This window comes from Stenella coeruleoalba (genome assembly GCF_951394435.1).
Source record: "Stenella coeruleoalba genome assembly, chromosome: 3".
NCBI classification, from domain to species: domain Eukaryota; kingdom Metazoa; phylum Chordata; class Mammalia; order Artiodactyla; family Delphinidae; genus Stenella; species Stenella coeruleoalba.
In genome coordinates, this window is record NC_137148.1 from 170,904,207 (window position 1) to 170,923,884 (window position 19,678).

Consider the following 19,678-nt stretch of genomic DNA (forward strand, 5'->3'; position numbering starts at 1 on the left):
CCAGGTCCAGCCCCTCACTCACCCACTCTGAGTCCTTGGCCAAGGAGCCTCCTGCCATCTGTAAAATGGGGCGGTGGGTAAGGGAGCATGTGCCCGACGGCATGGGTGGCAGAGCCCTGGCATGGAGGGAGCTTGGGGCAGCGCTTGGCCCTCAGCGAGAGCTTGGGAAGCAGGAGCGGCCCCTTGTCTCCTTTGTGAAGCCCAGGCTCAGGAGGGAGGGGGTTCCGGAATAGGGGAGACCACCCCCCCCAGTCCTTCTGATGTGCTCCAGCAGCCAGGCAGCCCCCAGGGGAGTTGATGTAGGAGATTCCGGATGAGGCCTGACAGCTCCCAAGGACCAGATGACAGACATGGAACTCGTGGGGGACGGGGACTGTCGGCAGCGAGCAGGGAAGGGCAGGCTCCAGAGAGCAAAAAGGGGGTGTGGATCTCGGGGTGGCGGGCTCAGGGCAGGGAGCGAGGGGGCATGCAGGCTGAGGCCCTGGAGGGTCAGCACACAACAACAGACCCCCTGCCCAAAGTGTTGCTGCGCTGTCCCTCTGCCTGCTCGGCCCTGGGAACCCCTGCAAGAAAACTGGGGACCAGGAGACAAACTGTTCCCAAGGCACGGGTGGGAGAGCAAAGCGTAAAAGCCTGCGGGGGAAATAAGAATTAAAGAAACAATTCCAGTGTAGTGTGGAGGAAAGGGGAGGGTGACAGACAGTGGGCAGAAGCGTGGGGCTCCCTGGGCCTCAACTTCCTCATCCGTGAATGGGGAGATACCCACTCAGGCTACATACATTAATTGAGCACCTACTAAGTGCCTAGCTGGTCTTAGGTGCTGGGGACACACTCATCAGCACACGGACCCTTGCAAAGCTCACTGTGCAGGGGGGTCTGCAGGTAGACCCTCAGGTGGCTCCTATGACCCCAACCTCCTGGTTGTCACACAAGGTGAGCCCCTCCCCTGGAACGTGGGAGGGATCTGTGGCTTGCTTCTAACCGCGGAACACTGCAACAGTGATGGGCCGTCACTTCTAGCAGACTTTCATGAAGCCAGTCCGTGCAGGCAAGGAACTGAGTGTGGCCTCTGGCTAAGGGTCCATGAGTAAGTGAATTCTGCCAACAACCACGTGGGTGAGCTTGACGCGGACCCTACCCCAGTCGGGCCTTCCAGTGAGACCCCAGCCGCAGCCAACATCTCAACTGCAGCTGTAACAGACCCTGAAGCCGAGAACCCAGTGAAACCACATCCAGATTCCTGTTGTTTTAAGCTGCTAGATTTGGGGATCACTTGTTACACAGCACTAGGTAACTAATACAGAGAGCCACAAGCAGTACGCACACCTCCTAAGGTACTCCCATCAGAACTACCCTACCCTGCTTTAATTGCAACATTAGCACCACCTCTAGTATCATTCGTTTACATCTTATTTTGATATATGAGTAAATATTTTGGCTTTGCAGGTCACAGAATTGCTGTTTTAATCACTCACCTCTGCCACTGGAGAGCAAAGGCAGCCGTGGGTGATATGCACACAAATGGGTGTGTAGGTGTGCCAATAAAACTTTATCTACAGAAACAGGCCACAGGCCACCTTTGGCCTGTGGATCAGAGTTTGGTAACCCATGTTTTAGAACGGAGTCAGGTTAACAATAATGTTAAGTAAATAATAGCAACGGATGGTGCATGTACATGGCAAAAATTGTGGTGGATTAAGAGCAATGGCAGTTCAGGAAACCGTCTGAAAGAATGAATTGAAATGAAGCAGAGAGGCCCCAGCCCCCCAATTTCTTTCCACAACTACTTAAGCTGGGTGACTTCTTTACTTTTTATTTTTATTTTTTATTTTTACGCTGTGCTGAGCAGCTTTCGGGATCTTAGTCCCCCCACCAGGGATTGAACACAGGCCCTCAGCAGTGAAAGCGCCGAGTCCTAACCACTGGACCGCTGGGGAATTCCCTGGATGACATTTTAACCCAGAGTCTCTGAATGGCCCATGTCCAGGGCACTGTCTGCAGGATGCTAGGTTGGGGGAAAAGCAGGCAGTGGTGTGCTGGTACGGGCTTCACAACTGGCTCTGGCGTGGGGAACTGGTTTGCAGCATCTGCTGATTTCCATGGTGTAAACACTCCGTGGTGGCCAATTTTAAGCCATAAATATGATGCTGCTGGGTGCAAAACTGGGAAGAGATGCACGAGGCATCAGTTCTCACTAGCTGCCAGTGTGGGCTGGCTTCAGTCCCCACCGTCAGGGCTTTTTTTTTTTTTTTTGGTCACGCCGAGAGGCACGTGGGATCTTAGTTTCCCGACCAAGGATCAATCCCGCGCCCCTTGCGGTGGAAGCGTGGAGTCTTAACCACCGGACCGCCAGGGGAGTCCCTGTCAGGGCTTTGTAATCAGACCCACCCAGGTCCTGTCTTCGCAGCCATGGAGCTGTAATATAAGACCCCCAAGCCCTCATCAGAAGCCCTGGTTGGACCCTGGTTCACCTCGTTGTGCTGTCCTAAGCAAGGAAATCACCGTAGGAAAGCGAATCCCCAAAGTGGGGTCATTTCATCCCCTAAACTCTGACAGTGAAAAACACAAAGCCTCATTATCAAATGCCAGATGACAGTCTGTGTGTGTGTGTCTGTGTGTGAGAGGAGGGCTAACGTCTGTGACCCCGGGAGGGGTGCGAGACCAGAGATGGGGGCTGATGAAGTTGTGAAGCAGTCTGGCGGGGGCACAGGACCTTCAACTAGAAAATACTGCAGCAGGAGATCACACAAGCTGGAATCTGGCAATCTTGAAAGAACATGAGCTTTGGAATCAGACTTGCTGGTTACATGACCGTATCAGCTTTCCACTGCTGCTTCACAAATTATCCCCCAACTGAGTGTACGAAACAAGGAACATTTATTATCTCGCAGTTTCTGAGCCAAGAGTCCAGGACTGGCTAGGTTGCATGCTTCTGCAGCCCCCTCCTCAGATGCTGGCAGAGAGAAGGTACCCCCAGGCCAGATCAGCAGGTTCCTTTCATGGGTTCCAGATGGTTCTGTGGCGGGGATGGAGCCAACCACTGGTGGGTGGGCTCACCCACGTGCCCAGAGCATCTCGGAATGTCAGCCGCGACGACCTCGAAGGCCTGTCAGAAGCTGCTCCGGGGATGCCGCCTTGTGAACTGGGGACCCCGAGCTCCGGAGCGGGGAAGGTGGGGGGACGGGAGAGAAACTGAGTCCCTCACCTGAAGCCATTGCTGACCCCGCCAGCCTTGGAGGTCATTTGTGCTTGTCCGGTGGTGACTCCAGTTGGTCCCAGGGCCTCCTGCCCCGACCATGGGCTGGAGCTGGCTGTGTGATCTTGACCTGGGGAAGGGCCTGGGGGCAGGGCTCAGTTGCTGCCGCTGCTGTCCTCGCTGTCGGAATACACACCCAGCTGGCTCAGGGAGGAGGCGCCAGACGTCTGGGGCGCAGGGCCAGCCACCTGCCCGTTCTTCATTGCATCTGGAGGAGAGGCGAGAGCTAGCCCACCGTGCCTCCTCGTCCCGGCAGCCCACCTCGGGACAGTTCCAGGCGGACTGGGCCATTCCTGCTTGTTTGCAGCCTTTGTGGAAAGTGCCTGGCAGACCCATCACGGTTTAAACTGCACACCCCTTGACCCAGCAGCTCCGCTTCTAAAAGCTGATCTAGGTGGGCAGAGGTGCCCATGCCGGGGGTGCAACACAGAAAACGGAAACACTCCAAGTCCCAAGTGACAAAGAGGGACAGACCCTGGCTCCACCACCCACACTGGCTGTGTGGCTTTGGGCAAACAGCTTCACCTCTCTGGGCCTCAGTCTCCTCATCTGATAAATGGGGTAATAACTGTTCTGATAACAATGGCTTGTGTATCCGCAAGGCTCGCTGGGTGCCAGGATCTACTGCAGGCGCCCGACATGGAGCAGCTCATGGAATCAGCCCCCAAACCCTACGAGGCCCTACGAGGTTGGTCCTGTTGTCATGAGCAGCTTCCAGGACAGGAAGCTGAGGACCGGGGTTGAGGGCCCTCGACCAAGGCCACAGAACGAGCGCGTGGAGGCAGAGGGATCTTCACCCAGGATGCCTGCCCTGGAAGCCTGCTCTTTCCACCTCATCGGGCCGACCTCACCCTAATTCTCCATCTCCCAAGGGTCCGAGGAGCCACACACACAAAGCATCGGCGACACAACCACTGAGGTGCAGACAATTTGTCCTACACGCCTCTATCTGACTTGGATTTTAAAAGCAAGCACTTGCTCCTTTTGTAATTACAAGAAAAAAAGGGAACTGCAGCCCTTCTCCCCTTACCCCTGGTTGGGGGCACACCTCACCCCGAACCGGAACAGCACCGGGGGTGCTGTTGCCACCTGGTGGCCACCCTTGGCACTGCATGAAGCTAAGGGACTGCAGGAACCTACCTGGGGCGGGCAGGACTCCTCCTCGCTGGATGCTGCGGCCCAGGTCTGTTTTCTTCACCACAACCAGGCCAGACAGCTGGGGACTGCTGCCAAAGGTGCCCACACTGCGCTCCCAGCTCTCCGCCTTCCTCTTGGTTTTGGGGGCCTGCAGTTTGTGGCGGGGGTAGCGGGGGGCAGGCATGACTGGGGGGGTCTGTCCCAGATCCTGCTCCTTCTCTGGCAGCCCGGTTCCTAGTCCCCAGCTGAGCCAGGATCTTTACCATTCCCACTCCCCCTGCTGTGCTGACCAATTCTCTCCTGCTCAAAACTCCTCTGTGGCCCCCCCACACCCTGCGCTTACACTTCCTAAATCACATTGTGACCGCTCACCTCCACGCCTTTACCCATGCCATTCCCTCCACCTGGAATGCCCCTTTTGCTTCTAGTTCACTTGGTGAACTCCTACTCATCCTCCAATACCCATCTCAAGTACCTGCTCCCCTGGGAAGCCTTTCCTCACATTTCAAGCTCAAGTGCGTGCTGCATGTCTGTGCCCGCAGTGGCCTCCACTGCCTTATTAACTGCCTCCGCAACCAAGCTGCGGGGTCCTGCCTTGTTCACTGCTGGGTCTGTAGTAGGTGCTCAATCAACATGTTTGAGGGAATGACAGAAGATGGGGGCACCCACTTTGGGGACCAGTTAGCGGGAGGCAGAGAGGGGCTCAGCCCCACCTCCAGCTCTTCAGTCGCACCAGAAGAGACCCCTTTTATCTGTTTGATGTTTAAATAGAGGAACTGGAAACCACTAGATGCAGAAGGCCCTGTCGGAGCTGGGAGCTGAGGGTGCAGGGGGAGCATGATGGCAGGGGGCTGCCCGCACAGAGCTCACCATCTGGGGAGGAAGAGGGTGGATGAGCAAGTAGATGCTCAGGACACCATCGTCTTTTTCTTTTTTTGGCTGCACGGCATGAGGGATCTTAGTTCCCCGACCAGGGATCAAACCTGTGCCCCCTGCATTGGGAATAGGAAGTCTTAACCACTGGACTGCCAGGGAAGTCCCCAGACACCACTGTCTTGATCAGTGATGTGAAAGAAAGAAGTTGGGGTGGTGTGACAGCGTCGGGGGGACAGCTACTGCTGATCGGGGTCCAGCAGAGCCGAGGTCAGAACGCAGTGCTGAGGTCAGCAAGCAGAGATGGGAGGCAGGACTGAGCCTGGCCCATCCGAGGGGGCTGGCACAGTTGGGGCGGGGAGGGGGGGCAGGAGGAGGACACAGCGGCCTCACTGCATCCCCCGTGTGTGGTAACCGAGACAGAGGCCGTCCGCTGGGGGCACAGGGAGAGACCGGCAGTCCTAGCCGAAGCTTGCTCATCTGGCACCACTGAACTGACTGGTGGAGCTAGCTGCTATCCTTCACCTTTCATCAAACGCCATTCCATGTCCCCATTAAACTAAACCCAGGGAACAGAGGGGTCAAAGAGAGATGTTTCCGTAAAAGTTATGGTGAAGTTTGTGTAAAGCAAAATACAAGAAGAAGTCCACCATCAAATTAGCTACGAGCAAGGTAACTGTAAGAGACTGGCAGGTGGGCTTCCCTGGTGGCGCAGTGGTTAAGAATCCGCCTGCCAATGCAGGGGACATGGGTTCGAGCCCTGGTCCAGGAAGATCCCACATGCCGCAGAACAGCTAAGCCCGTGCCACACAACTACTGAGCCTGTGCTCTAGAGTCCGTGAGCCACAACTACTGAGCCCGTGCACTGCAACTACGGAGGCTGCGAACCACAACTACTGAGCCTGCGTGCTGCAACTACTGAAGCCCACATGCCTAGAGCCCGTGCTCTGCAACAAGAGAAGCCACCGCAATGAGAAGCCTGGGCACCACGACAAAGAGTAGCCCCCGCTCGCTGCTACTAGAGAAAGCGAGCGCAGCAGCAGCGAAGACCCAACGCAGCCAAAACTAACTAACTAACTAACTAAATTTATTAAAAAAAAAAGACTGGAGGGAAATCATACAAGGCCAGACTGCTTTGAAAGTACCTTCAATCTCTTGTTCCACTTGAAAGAAAAAAAGAAGAGGAAACTTTAAACCATGAATTCTGAGGCTGGTTTATGCAAGAGAGACAGCGTGAGAACTCTGATCAGGGATACAGCCTCAAGGAAAACACCTTGGTTCTATGTCAAAAGGTTAATGGGTGAGAGTACGCGACCCCCAAACCCGCTCTCTTCAGACACTTACAGAATTCTCAGCTGGAATGTGGTTGCCTCAGTGAAAGACTACATTTCCCAGCCTCCTTTGCAGCAGGATGTGGTCAGGTGGTTCAGTTCTGACCAATGGGGTGTGAGCAGAAGGATGTACTCAATCAAGGGTATAGTTACCCTCAATGTCCTCCTCCCTTGTCCCCACCTCTTTCCACTGGCTGGGATGCAGACGTGGCACTGAGCTGCCTTGCAATGAGGGCATCATCCTTGGGACGGCAGGACAATGAGGACCCGGAAAACAGGGTCCACCTTCTCTGTTCTGCACAGCCCCGCACAATTGTTATTCGAGAGAAAAGTAACTTCCATGTAGTTGAAGTGGCTGTCACTTGGGTCCTGTCCAGTGGCTGGACTTGTATTTAACTAATACAGACCAGGAACATGTTTTGAATTAAAATAATAAGTTTCTGGGGGTGTCTGTGCTATTTATGATTTCCCACTTTAACTCCCTCCTTCAATTAACAAACCAGAGTGGCCTTGACCACCTTGGATAAGACATCTGTGGCGGAAAAGGCTCGCTCCCTCCCCAAACCCTCTTCTTTCTTTCTGCCAGCAAGGGCAGCTAGAGGAGGCAGCTCCCAGCCTCCCTTGCAAAGGCAGGATGCGGCCATGTGACTATGCCCGGCCACTGGGACTCGAGGGGAATGGAGGTGGGCTGCATCTGAACCTGGGCCTCCAGGCGCTGGCTGGTGGTCCTCCACACATGCTCTGCCTTCCTGCAGCTGGAACCCCAGGGTGCTCTGAGCCAGCTGTGACCGCAGAGTTGGCATCTATGTTCTAGGACGGGGCAGAACTAGGAGATGGGAGGAGTCTGGATCCCTGAGTGACTGCATGGAGCAGGGCTGCCTGGGAGTCCAGCCCAGGACTGTGAAGTGACTGAGAAATAAACGTCTGCCTGATGTCTCTAAGTGTGGGGAGTCTCCTTGTTTCTGCAGCTGAAGCAGGGGTGGAAAACTACAGTCCCGGAGGCCTGTCACCTGTTTTTGTAAATAAAGTTTTATCGGCACCCGGCCACGCCCACTTATTCATGTACTATCTACATAGCAAGTTTAGTGCTATGTTTAGTGCTATGATGTGGAGTTGACCACTTACGACCCAGACTGGCCTTTCAAGACAAAGTTAAGCCAACCTCTGGCTTACTCTGTCCCTGCTTCACCTGAGAGCATGTGGAGATGCAGGCAGGCCACACTCACCTCGTCCAGGATGGCGGTGGGGTTGGGCAGGAGGGCCTGCTGGGGCTGGGTGGGGGCAGCATCCTCCTCTGAATCGGAGTCTTCCAGGAGTCTTCGTTTCCTAGATTCTTCCACTAAGGCCCTGCGGGAAGGAACGTGGGACTTGGGAACATGCTCTGTTGTGGGACAATGGCCAGGACCCCCCCACACGCACACTGAGGTGCACTGCCTGGCTGCCCTGTCCTGATCTCACTGAGTGGGGGATGGGGATGCACAAATAACTTTAAAATAGAATTCTTTGTCCAGGGGCTTCCCTGGTGGCGCAGCAGTTGGGAGTCTGCCTGCCAATGAAGGGGACGCGGGTTCGAGCCCTGGTCCAGGAAGATCCCACATGCTACGGAGCAACTAAGCCCGTGCGTCACAACTACTGAGCCTGCACTCTAGAGCTCACGAGACACAACTGCTGAGCCCGTGTGCTGCAACTACTGAAGCCTGTGTGCCTAGAGCCCATGCTCCACAAGAGAAGCCACTGCAATGAGAAGCCCAGGCACTGCAACGAAGAGTAGCCCCTGCTTGCCGCAACTAGAGAAAGCCCGCACGCGGCAATGAAGACCCGACCCAACACAGCCAAAAATAAATAAATAAGTTAAAAAAAAAAAAAAAGTTCTTTGTCCACGGAGCCCAGTGGGGTGGTTAAGTGCCTGGAAGCCAGAACCATTCTGGGTTTGAACCCCAGCTGGGGGGCCTCAGTCAGGGCTGTGCTGGGAGCTCCTTGAACCTCAGTTCTCTTGACCACCATAACGACAGAGCCAAACTCAGAACAGTGCCTGGCACTGAGAAGGGGCTCGCTAAACGCAGACTCCTCTCACTGTTATTTACGCCAACCCAACAGCAGCTAGTATGTGCCTGACCGTGTTCCAGGCCATGGATGCAGAGGTCAGAGCAAGTCCCTGTTCAGACTTTAGATGAGGGGAGATAGATAATAAATCAGGAAAGGGGCAAATCAGCAAGAAGGTTCCAGAGAGCGGGAGGTGCCGGGCAGAAGCATGAACACAGCAGGCCTGAGGCCAGATCCTCAGAAAGGTTGGCTCACCAGGCCAGCCCTTGGGGGGGCATCTGGATCTGGACTTGGGGGCTCCTGCCACCCTCACTGATGGGGGGCTCCCTGTCCCGACACTGTGCAGACATGGGGTCTGCACGGGCATCTGCTCTCCTCCTGGGTTTGGGGTCTTGGCCGTGCCGGGCCAAGGTGCCTGCGTGACCGGCCCCCAGTGAGAACCCCGGGCTGGGTCTCGTGGGCCTCCCCCGGGAGCGCCCCTCCCTCTGCTGTCATGTCTCACCTGGGGGGATTAAGCCTGTCCTGTGGGACTCCACCGGGAGAGGCCTCTGAAAGTCTGCGCCCGGTCCTCCAACTCTGCCCCACCTGCCTTTTCCTTCTGCTGATTTTTCGCCGTAACTTTTCACTGTAATTAACTCATCAAACCTGGGGGTGATCCTGGGGGCCCCGACAGAGACGCCATGAGACACAAAGCGAGATGGGGAGGGAGATGCGGGGAAGGCCTCCCTGAGACGGTGACGCACGAGGGAGCTGTGGAAAGGTCCGGAAGGGGGGATTCCAGGCAGAGGGAAGGACCCTGTAGAGGCTGTGGGGGGGCGGGCGCCCCGGGACTCACGCCGCCTCCCGCTCATCCTCCGCCTGCTCGTGCTTCCGCTGCTCCTCCTCCGACAGGCGGTGCTGCCGCAGCATGGCCTCAAAGTCCACGTGTGCCTGCCGCTGGTTCAGGTCCTTGAGCTCCTGCAGGTTCTCCAGAACCTCCATCTCCAGCTTGGAGTCCTTGGTTCTGTTCTCCAGCACCTGGCAGGTGTGCAGACACAGGGCTGAGTGAGCTGGGATTCCACCCCTCCACGTGGCCTGCCTGGCCTCTGGGGTCACCATGGGCAAGGGGAGACCCCCCCACCCTGGGGCTCGATCCACAGCACCCGGTCCCACAGCTGTACCCATTTCATGGCTCGGAACACTGAGGCTCGGGGAGGGGAAGTGACTGCCCAAGACCATGCGGCTGGTCAACGGTGGAGCCAGGTGGCCTGGACTTCCAGCCTGGCTCCGTCACTAAGCAGAAGTAATAAAGATTTTTAAAAAAGACGATCTGAGCAACTGCTGTGTGCCAGGCTCCAGGCTAAGATGTTTCCAGACATAATCTCGTTTAATCTTCACAATAACCCCCACTTTACAGACAAAGGAACTGAGGCTCAGAGAGGTGAGGTCGGCCCGCCAGGTCTCAGAGAGGTGGCTTTGGAGCCGGGCGGGGCTGGGAATGAATCCTGCCTTGGCTGCTTCCTGGCTATGTGACCCTGTTGAACTAACCCTCCGGGAAATGGCAGTTGTGGTGGTTTGAAAATACGTCCACAAATTCTTTCACGCTCCTCCCTTCCAGAGGTGTAGCCTAACTCCCCTCCCTGTGAGGGGTGGGCTGTTGTAGTAACTCGCTTCTGATGAACACAACAGGACCAATGACGGTGTGTCCCTTCCGAGACAGGTCATAAAAGGCCCGGGGCTCCTCCTTGTTCTCTCTGGGACTCTCGCTGGGGGAGGGGGAGAAGCCCCCATGTTGTGAGGAGGCTCACGCAGTGCTGTGGAGAGGCCCATGTGGACAGGACATGAAGCCTCCAGGGAATGGCCACGTGAGGGGGCCCCCCTGGAAGTGGCTCCTCCAGCCCCAGCTGAGCCATCAGATGAGGCAGCCCCGGCAGACAGCTTGACTGTGACCTTGGGAGGGACCCACAGAACCATCTAGCAAAGCTGCTCCTGGATTCCTGACCCTCAGAAACTGTGGGATAATAAATGCTGGAAGTTGCAAAGTTTTGAGTCGACTTGTTACACAAGGACAGCTAACCAGTACCAGGGTAATAACCCCGTGCTGGCCAGTGTAGCAGTAACTAGAGCAGCACGTGGACAGCACTGAGGGAGCTCCAGGAATACAGCAAACTGCCTCTAAGGCCTATTTCCCTCCCTGCTGCTCCACACGGCCGCTGAAAACATCGGATCAGATCTGACATGGCTTGACCAGAAAACACAGCTGGCAGAGGCATGATGGTCCAGGAAGAGATGGGAATTATGGGGGTGGGAGGAGACAGAGGAGAACATGGACTTCCTACTATTTATGAGAAAGACGAAAAAAAAATGTCCAGTTAAAGATGAAAATAACTTATTTAAGGGATAACAAAAGGAGTATCAATATTTATGAATTACTATGTGCCAAGCTGTGTTCTAAGAGTTTTATGTGTATGAACTCATTTAACCCTCACCACAAGTGTACGAGGGGGGCACAATTCTCATCTCATTTTACAGATGAGGACACTGAGACACAGAGAGGCCAAGTGCCTTGGCCAAGGTCACACAGCCTGGATATGGTCAAGAGAACGTTTCCTTCTCTATTTCTAGTCTTAATCCAAACTAGCCTAATGGGAACCTCCTTAGAAAACCGCGGGGCAGCTGGCTGCAGGAAACACCTGGCGTTCCGAAGTCCAACTTCCTGACTCCCTGTTAGTTTTCTCTTGCTGTGCCACAATTTGCCACCAGCCCAGTGGCTTAAAACAACACGAATTCATTGTCTCCTGGTTTCTGTGGGTTGGGAGTCTGGGCCGACACAGCTGGGTTCCCTGGCAGTCTTGCTAGGCTGAGATCAAGGGTCCAGGGCCCTCTTCTGAGCTCACTCAGGCTGCTGGAGAATTCAGTTCCTTGTGGTTGTGGGACTGAGGTCCCTGCCTTCTTACTGGCTGTTGACTAGGGGCTGTTCTCAGCTCCTAGGGGCTGCCTGTTGTTCCCTGCCACGTGGCCACTTCCACAGTGTCAGTCCTTCATGTCTCTGACGTCCTCTGTCTCTGACTCTAGACCCGTATTAAGGGGACCATCCGGATAATCTCCCTCTTACAAGGGCGACTGTGCTGTAGTTTAACCTAACATAACTTAGTCATAGGAATAGGATCCTTGTACGCACAGTCTTGGGACTGGATGAGGTGTGACCAGGAGTCAGGGCTCTGGGAACATCTTAGAGTTCTGCTGACCACACTCCCCACCCCATCACCCTGCCTGGAGGCCTGAGGCAGGAAGGGGCACCGATTCCGCCAGCACCGAAGCACAGGCACACGTGCGCGCGCGCGCGCGCGCGCGCGCGCACACACACACACACACACACACACACACACACACACGCATGCACCTGCGCACACGCACCTTCATGGGGTTGTTCAGCTCCTCGTCCTCCCGTTCCTTCTGCACCCTCTTCTCCTCCTCCTCCAGGAGCTTCTCAGCCTGGAAGTTCCGCGTGGCTCCGTGCTCCATGGTGTAGTCTGTGTTTTCGGGGTCTGTCTGGGAGGGAGGGTGGGCAGACATCAGCTCCTAAATCTCTGAGCATCAAGAGCTTCTGCTGAACAGCAGCCAGCAGCCTGGGACACCTTCTCTCCGTGTTTCACTCCTCTTAATACCAATTCTTTCTTTTTCTTGCCTTATGGCTTTGGTGAGTACAGTTCTTTCTTTCTAGTGCTCCTGTCCCCTTTTGCAGAATCGCTGAACTCCCGAGCATAGACCTGCAGACCCTTCTCCACCTGCCCACTCCCTCCCTCCTGCCCTTCACCTTCCACATGTTTGCAAATAAAAGTCTCTGGACCTCTGCACATCTTTTCTGGTGTGTGTCTGTGTGTGCGCGTGTGTGCACGCACTTGACCTTCTTCCCTTAATTATGAATTACACATCACGTATGTATAGAGCATGCTCCTATTTGCGTTTATAAAACGGAGAAGCAAAAATATAACATGGTATCCTGGATGAGACCCTGGAACAGAAAGGTGACATTAGTAGAAAGATTGAAATCCATATCATGTCTGGAATTTGGCTAACAGTAATGATCCAGTGTTGGTTTCTTATTGTGGCAGACGCACTGTGGAAATGGAAGACGTTAACAGGAGGGGAAGCTGGTGAGAGGCAGATGGGAACTCTCCGTGCTATCTTTGCAACTTCTCTGTAAATCTAAAAGTATTCCAAAATAAGAAGTTTACTATTTAAAAAGAAACAGCAAGAAAGAGAGTGATCCCTGTGTGTGCATGTGTAGGCAGAGCACATTTTTTGAAAGCCACACAAGAAACTGTTATAACCGTCTCTATGCATGGGGGCTGGCTGGGCAGAGGGGAGCAGTAAACAAATTTTCCAGTGTTAATCCTGCACTACTGTGGGAGTTCTGTTTTTACCATATGCTCACATACACACACACACACATATGTATATATATACACATACACACATATATGCTATCCTAGTTATTTGAAATTCTTCACTATAAAGGCCGATTTATAACATTTTGCCATAGTTTTTCTAGTCTTTAAAAAAATTCATATGTATTCATTAATATCTAAATATGCACATACTTCATAATTCAGGTAAAAAGAGACATTTTCTGGAGACAACCCATATGCCCATCAGCTGGCAAATGGATAAAGAAAATGTGGCCCATCCACACAGTGGAATATTACTCAGCCCTGAAAAGGAGTAAAGCACTGATACATGCTACAACACTGATGGACTTTGAAAACATGATGCTCAGTGAGAGATGCCAGACACAAAAGGCTACAGAGTGATTCCACTGATAAAGAAATGTCCGTAATAGGCAATCCACAGACACAGGAAGTGGATTCGTGGTTGACAGGGGCTGGGGAGAGGGATGGGGAGTGACTGCTGACAGAGTTGGGGCTTAATTTTGGGGTGAAGAGAACATCCTGGAATTAGAGAAGACAGCTTGGTACGTTAGGAGTATAAACCACTGAATTATACAATTTAAAAGGGAGAACTGCATGGCATATAAATCATATCTCAGAAAGCTGTTGTTAAAAAAGTAATTAAAGGGCTTCCCTGGTGGTGCAGTGGTTGAGAGTCCGCCTGCCGATGCAGGGGACACGGGTTCGTGCCCCGGTCCGGGAAGATCCCACGTGCCACGGAGCGGCTGGGCCCATGAGCCATGGCCGCTGAGCCTGCGCGTCCGGAGCCTGTGCTCCGCAGCGGGAGGCCATAACAGTGAGAGGCCCGTGTACCGCCAAAAAAAAAAAAAAAAAAGTAATTAAAATATATCATTTTTTAATGTACTTTTTATTTTGACCAAATCTTGTTTTTTAACCAAAGGAAAAAAGTCCCTAGCAAAAAAAATGCTCAAACAGTACAAGAGTATGTGAAGAGAAAACTATAAGTTCTCTTCATCCTTTCCTCAAATCTTTAATACCACCCTTAGAGTAACAAAGTAAAAACGTGACTGCTACTGGCTGTGCAATATTCCACTGTACAGTAGTTTGTCCCTTGAATCCCATCACCGTACATCTAGGTTGCTTCTGATTTTTTGCCTTTATAAACAACACTGCCGTGAACTTCTCCCCAAACCTTTGCTGTTTTCTGCAGAGAAGGTGAAATGGGATTTCCCTGGAGGGAGAGGACAGGAGCACTGACCCCCAGGGGAGGAAGGACCAGCCTGGCTGGCCGCCTACCTTGAAGGTGATCTCTGCCAGGCAGCGCGTGCACTTGATGTAGAAGCGGAAGATGGGCAGGCCCAGGTAGGACTCGTTCTGCACCGTCTCTTTGCGGGCGTTGAACTTCTTGCCCTTGTAGATATATTCTCCACATGTCTTACACCTGTGGGGCAGGACAGGGACTCAAGCCATCTCGGTACCCTGGTTCTTACTGGTAGGACGCTTTAGCATTCTGGCAGATGGCTGCTTGCATACCTCCAGGGACGGGGAGCTCCCCACCCCGCAAGAAGACTGCCCCACTGTGTGTACTGATTCCCTTAGACGGCATACTCTTCTCACTAATACCTGCCTGGGTCTCGGCTGAAGTGTTGCCTTCTTGGGAAGCACCCAGACTACCCAGGCTAGGTGAGACTCGCCTATCACCCATTCCTGGAAGCAAGCCTGGAGTTCATGGGGCATCCTGACCTCCAAAGTGCGGATTCCACCAGGAGGGATGCCACAAGGAGCAAGGCAGAGCTCGCGGCCCCTGCCCTCCCGCGGCCCCTCCTGCTCAGATCCTGTGCTCCCTGGCCTCCTGGCTGTTCCTACAAACACCCCAGCTCAGTCCCACCTCCGGGCCTTCACCCTTGCAATTCCCATAGCCCGTGACACCTTCCATTCCTCAGATCCCAGTTCTGCTGGCATTTCTTCCAACGTTTGCCTGACCACCCAGCGAAGCACCCTCCCTCCCTGGCCACCGTCCAGTCCCTCTCCCTCTCTCGTGACCATCATTGTGTCCTACATGCGCCTTTCGTGAATACGCCTGAGCCCTTGTGTATTATCTCTACTCCCCACCAGATGGCTCCAGGGGGGCAAGTCTTATTTATTTATTTAATTTTTTAAATTTTTGGCTGCTTTGGGTCTTCGTTGCTGCGCGCGGGCTTTCTCTAGCTGCGGCGAGTGGGGCCTACTCTTCATTGAGGTGCTCGGGCTTCTCATTGCGGTGGCTTCTCTTGCTGCGGAGCATGGGCTCTAGGCACGTGGGCTTCAGTAGTTGTGGCACACGGGCTCAGGAGCTGTGGCGCATGGGCTTAGTTGCTCTGTGGCATGTGGGATCTTCCCGGACCAGGGCTCGAACCTCTGTCCCCTGCATTGGTAGGTGGATTCTTAACCACTGTGCCACCAGGGAAGTCCCGGGGGTGGGGGTGGGGCAAGTCTTGATGCCCACAGTGTCCCTGGCACCCAGCCAAGGCCCTGGTGCACAGCAGGTGCCCAGTGAGTGAGTGCTGAGGGAAAACGAATGAAGGAAGGGGAGAGAGAAAGGAATACGTAAACACGGGCTGAATTTCACTAACAAAGGTGGCTTTGATTACCACTTCGTTTCAGATGTGCTAAGATGTAAAAAATTGTGGTGAGGTACAGTAATTCCGAGGCGGTATGAAGGACGAGGCCTGGGGACTGTGATGCGGAGGGAAGGATGGAGGGGGTTGGGAGGGGGATCCGGAGGGCCTCTCTGAGGGGGTGAGATCTAAGCCAAGTCTTGAAGAGTGAAAAAGAGCCAGCCAGGGCTTCCCTGGTGGCGCAGTGGTTAAGAATCTGCCTGCCAATGCGGGGACATGGGCTCGAGCCCTGGCCCAGGAAGATCCCACATGACATGGAGCAACTAAGCCCATGCGCCACAACTACTGAGCCTGCGCTCTAGAGCCTGCGAGCCACAACTACTGAAGCCCGCACACCTTGAGCCCGTGCTCAGCAACAAGAGAAGCCCTCACAATGAGAAGCCCACGCACCACAATGAAGACCCAGCTCAGCCAAAAAAGAAAAAAAAAGAGCCAGCCATGTGACAGCAGAAAGAAAAGTGTCCCAGGCAGAGGCAACAGCTTGTGCAAAGGCCCTGGGGCGGGAACGGACGGGACTGCTGGAGGAAGTGAATGTACATACAGGACCCTGTCTCGTGTGCTCACTCTTACTACCAGTGACTGAGACCTCGACACAGGTACCAGCTGGGAGCTCTGAGACATCAGGGAGATTGGTCCTGAACGGCAGGAGGGTGAGGTCTGGCACGGTCACTCGCTCACTGGGTCCACGTCTGAGCCAGGACCGAGGACCTGGTCTGCGCACCGGGGGTGGGACGCTCTCTGTGGGTGGTCTGCGCACCGGGGGCGGGACGCTCTCTGTGGGTGGTCTGCGCACCGGGGGCGGGAAGCTCTCTGTGGGTGGTCTGCGCACCGGGGGCGGGGCGCTCTCTGCGCGGCCAGCGCAGGGCCCGCGGGGCCGCTCACCTCATGTTGAAGGGGGCCATCAGCCGCACCACGTACTGCCGGTCTTTGGGCAGCTTGAGCTTGGGGATCTTTGACGGGTCGAAGTCGGGCGGGTAGTATTTCTGTGGGGAGGAAGGAAGGGTCAGGGGAGCTGCTTTCAGACGCAGGGGCAGGCTGGGGGCAGAGGGAAGGGGCTCTGGGGAGCTGTGTCTGGGACCCCAAGACCACTCCCACGTTTGAGGATTTGGTGAGAGGACTCCTAGGACTTGCATACACTTGTCCTCATGGCTACTATTCATTACAGCAAAGGGATACAGAGAAAAACGAGCCAAGGGAAAAGGCATGGGGGGAGGGGCCCAGGGAGACTGGACACAAGCTTCCAGAGACTTCTCCTGATGGAGTCAATTCTCCCAGTGATATATTGTGACAACGTGTGTGAAATGTCCCCCAGGGAAGCTCAGGAAGACCCAGCACCCAGGGTTTTCATTGGGGGCTGGTGTGTAGGCACCTCTGCCCGGCACGTATGACGATTCCAGACTCTAGACTCCCGGAGGGGAGCAGGTGCTCAGCATAAACCACACTGTTTGTACTAACAGTTTAACCCCAGGGAGCCATTCTTTTCAGAGAACATTGGGAACCATCCCAAAATTCAGGTTCCCGGATACCAGCCAAAGTCCAGCATTGCAAGCCAGGCTTTCTAAGGCAGCAGCCTCAAGCCTGTTGCATCAACTCTTTCTGCACAGGAGCCTGAGATGGGAGATGTGGGGAAGGAGAGTTTGGATTATGAAAGAGAACTACATACGATAATCAGAAAATAAAGCACTTTGCATTTTGAGCACTTACTAGGCTCCACGTAGTAAACAGAGAGCTTTATGTCCCCTGCCTCATGGAATTCTTGCAAAGACTCTATGAGACAGAGAATGGTGTACCCATTTCACAGAAGAGGAAACTGAGTTCTGGTGGTTTCAGCTACTCAGGGTCACACAGTGTGAGCAGCAGATCCAGGATTCAGACCCAGGGACACAGATCTGGGGAAACTGTGGTACAGTGATTAGGAGTATCAGTTACAGAGCTGGCGGGGAGGGGTGTCTGGGTTTGATTCCTCTATTCTCTGGCTATTACATAACCTCTCTGGGCCTCAGTTTCCTCATCTGAAGAAGGGATAACCTGTCCCCCTGAGAAGACCTGATGAACAAGGCACTTAGAGCTGTGCCTGGCACACAGAAGTATCTACCAGCAAGTTATGGAAATAGCTGGGCTGCCAGTTGGATCCTCGGGATGGAAGGACTTTCATGGACTCGAAGTCCGACACAACTGCACTGGGTCTGGCTGGGGCTGAATTCCTAATATAGGTTTTTAAGAGATTAGAGCACTGAGTCACTGTAAGGGACATCATCCTGGGCTCCAAGCCACCAGTCTGGAGGTCTCCTCTCTACTCCGTCCAGACATCTTAGGCTTACACACTCCCAGGCTTGGGAGCTCACCCCCTTCCTGGGAGCACACACCCTGCTGAAGCGCGGGGAACAGGGACTCAGAATTCCGGAGCGCTCTTCTCCAGAAGCTGAATCCTGCCTTCCAGAGACCAGCTCCACACCCCAAGAGTCCCAGTTTTCCCCAACAGAACTGGGAGAAGTTGAGGCAATTGGAAGGGTCCCTGCCAGCGGAGCAGAAGAGCTTAGCAAAGCCTAATCCCTCCGAGGAACACGATTGGCTAGAACCCCAAGCGGGGAGAGACTTAACAGAGCCACGCCTCCTGGAGGTGAGAATGTAAAGTGAGAATACCAATATCCTAAGGAAGCTCCGCCCCCAACGGGAGTGACTGGAGAATTCCTTTCAGAAAATCCTATCAGAAGTGAGTGGGTAAATAGCCTAAGCTCCGCCCCCACAGGTGACTGGGTACACCCCAGCCTCGAGGGGAAGGCTTAGTGAAGGCCCACCCCCCGCAGAAGGTGATTAGGAGGGTTCTAGAGAGCCCCGCCCTGCAGAAGGCCGTTGGGGAAGAAAGCAAAGGCCCTAATAGGAGAGTATAAGTAGCCCTCCTCGGCCCGAGCTCCGAGATGTCCCGCCCCAGGTCGAAAACCCTAGTTGCCCAATACTTACGTTTAAAACTTTTCGCTCCGACATCTTTACCTCCTGCTCTTCTCACGACCACGAGAATACTGATTAGGCTGAGTGCTTGTCGAACTTCCCCGACCATCTAGCCTTGTATTTCCGCTTCCGTCACTTCCTTCAGCCGCTGTTATTGGCTGCTGCGTACACAGCTTGCCTTTTCATTGGTTCAGATCCCCGCCTGTCAACACTCGAGTCCGTCTGTATTCCCTCCCCAGTTGCAACCTCGGTAAGGGCGCAGCAAAAGGTTCCGGCGTCGGTGTGGATTTGAAGTTCCGAGGAGGAGGCGCTGCGCCCTCTAGAGGTGAGCAGCGACTGGTTAAAATTTCGTCGTCACGCGACGTGGCTGCTGGTAGCTACGTTCCCTGTGGTTTTATTCAGCAAACGTAGAACTCAGCGTTGAGCGCTTACCTTGTGTGTTGGGCTCCGGGAACCTACACATCGTTCCCGTGTCCCTAGCGCTCACCTGAGGACGGGGGCAGTTCTTACGATCCACACAGCTCCACAAGGAAGCACCCTGGACGCCCCCCCCACACCCAAGTTTATCTGAGTCACAGTTAGAGACTCAAAGACCAGGCTCCAAACCTACCTCCCCCTACAAACATTCGCTCCCAGATGTCCCCCCCGTTGTTTGCCTCTGAGTTGTCCCTCTAAAGAGGTCGTTCCTTCCCTAGCCTCCTCCCTTCCTTTTACAAATGTTTGTTCTGTGTCAAAGACGTGCTCAGTCACTGGGGACACATCAGAGAATAAGACGTAAGATTTCTGCTCTCATGGAGATCACAGTCTGTCTGGTGGGACTGATGGCACAATAAACACACACAAAAACCCTTTCGGGTCCTGGTAAATGATCTGAACATAATAAAACAGGGAGACATATGGAAAGTGATGAGAAGGGGCTACTTGAGATGTATGAGTGTCCTATGGCTGCTGTAACAAATTACCACAAGCTCAATATTTTTAAACAACACATTTATTAGAGTTTTGGAGGTCAGAAGTCTAAAATGGGTGGCAGGTTCCTTC

General features: G+C 54.1%; 1 protein-coding gene across 1 annotated transcript; it reads right to left on the reverse strand.

The window, feature by feature from the left end:
- Positions 1–1,074: 1,074 nt before the first annotated feature.
- YJU2 (YJU2 splicing factor homolog) lies at positions 1,075–18,803 on the reverse strand. The gene is made up of 8 exons (XM_079916583.1): positions 18,650–18,803; positions 16,571–16,671; positions 14,328–14,472; positions 12,037–12,171; positions 9,476–9,657; positions 7,824–7,944; positions 4,397–4,541; positions 1,075–3,464 (listed from the first exon to the last, which is right to left on the reverse strand). Exons 1-8 carry the CDS (start codon positions 18,671–18,673, stop codon positions 3,352–3,354), a joined length of 966 nt encoding a protein of 321 aa, XP_079772709.1. The 5' UTR covers positions 18,674–18,803; the 3' UTR covers positions 1,075–3,351.
- Between the last annotated feature and the right edge of the window lie 875 nt (positions 18,804–19,678).

What these genes read in the sequence shown, in the direction of transcription:
- YJU2 (XM_079916583.1), bottom strand. Translation starts at nt 18,673, where the DNA reads ATGTCGGAGCGAAAAGTTTTAAAC. An exon ending in ATGGCCCCCTTCAACATGAG is followed by an intron (nt 14,473 to 16,570) that starts GTGAGCGGCCCC and finishes CCTGCCCCACAG; the next exon opens with GTGTAAGACATGTGGAGAAT. An exon ending in TGGCAGAGATCACCTTCAAG is followed by an intron (nt 12,172 to 14,327) that starts GTAGGCGGCCAG and finishes CCTCCCTCCCAG; the next exon opens with ACAGACCCCGAAAACACAGA.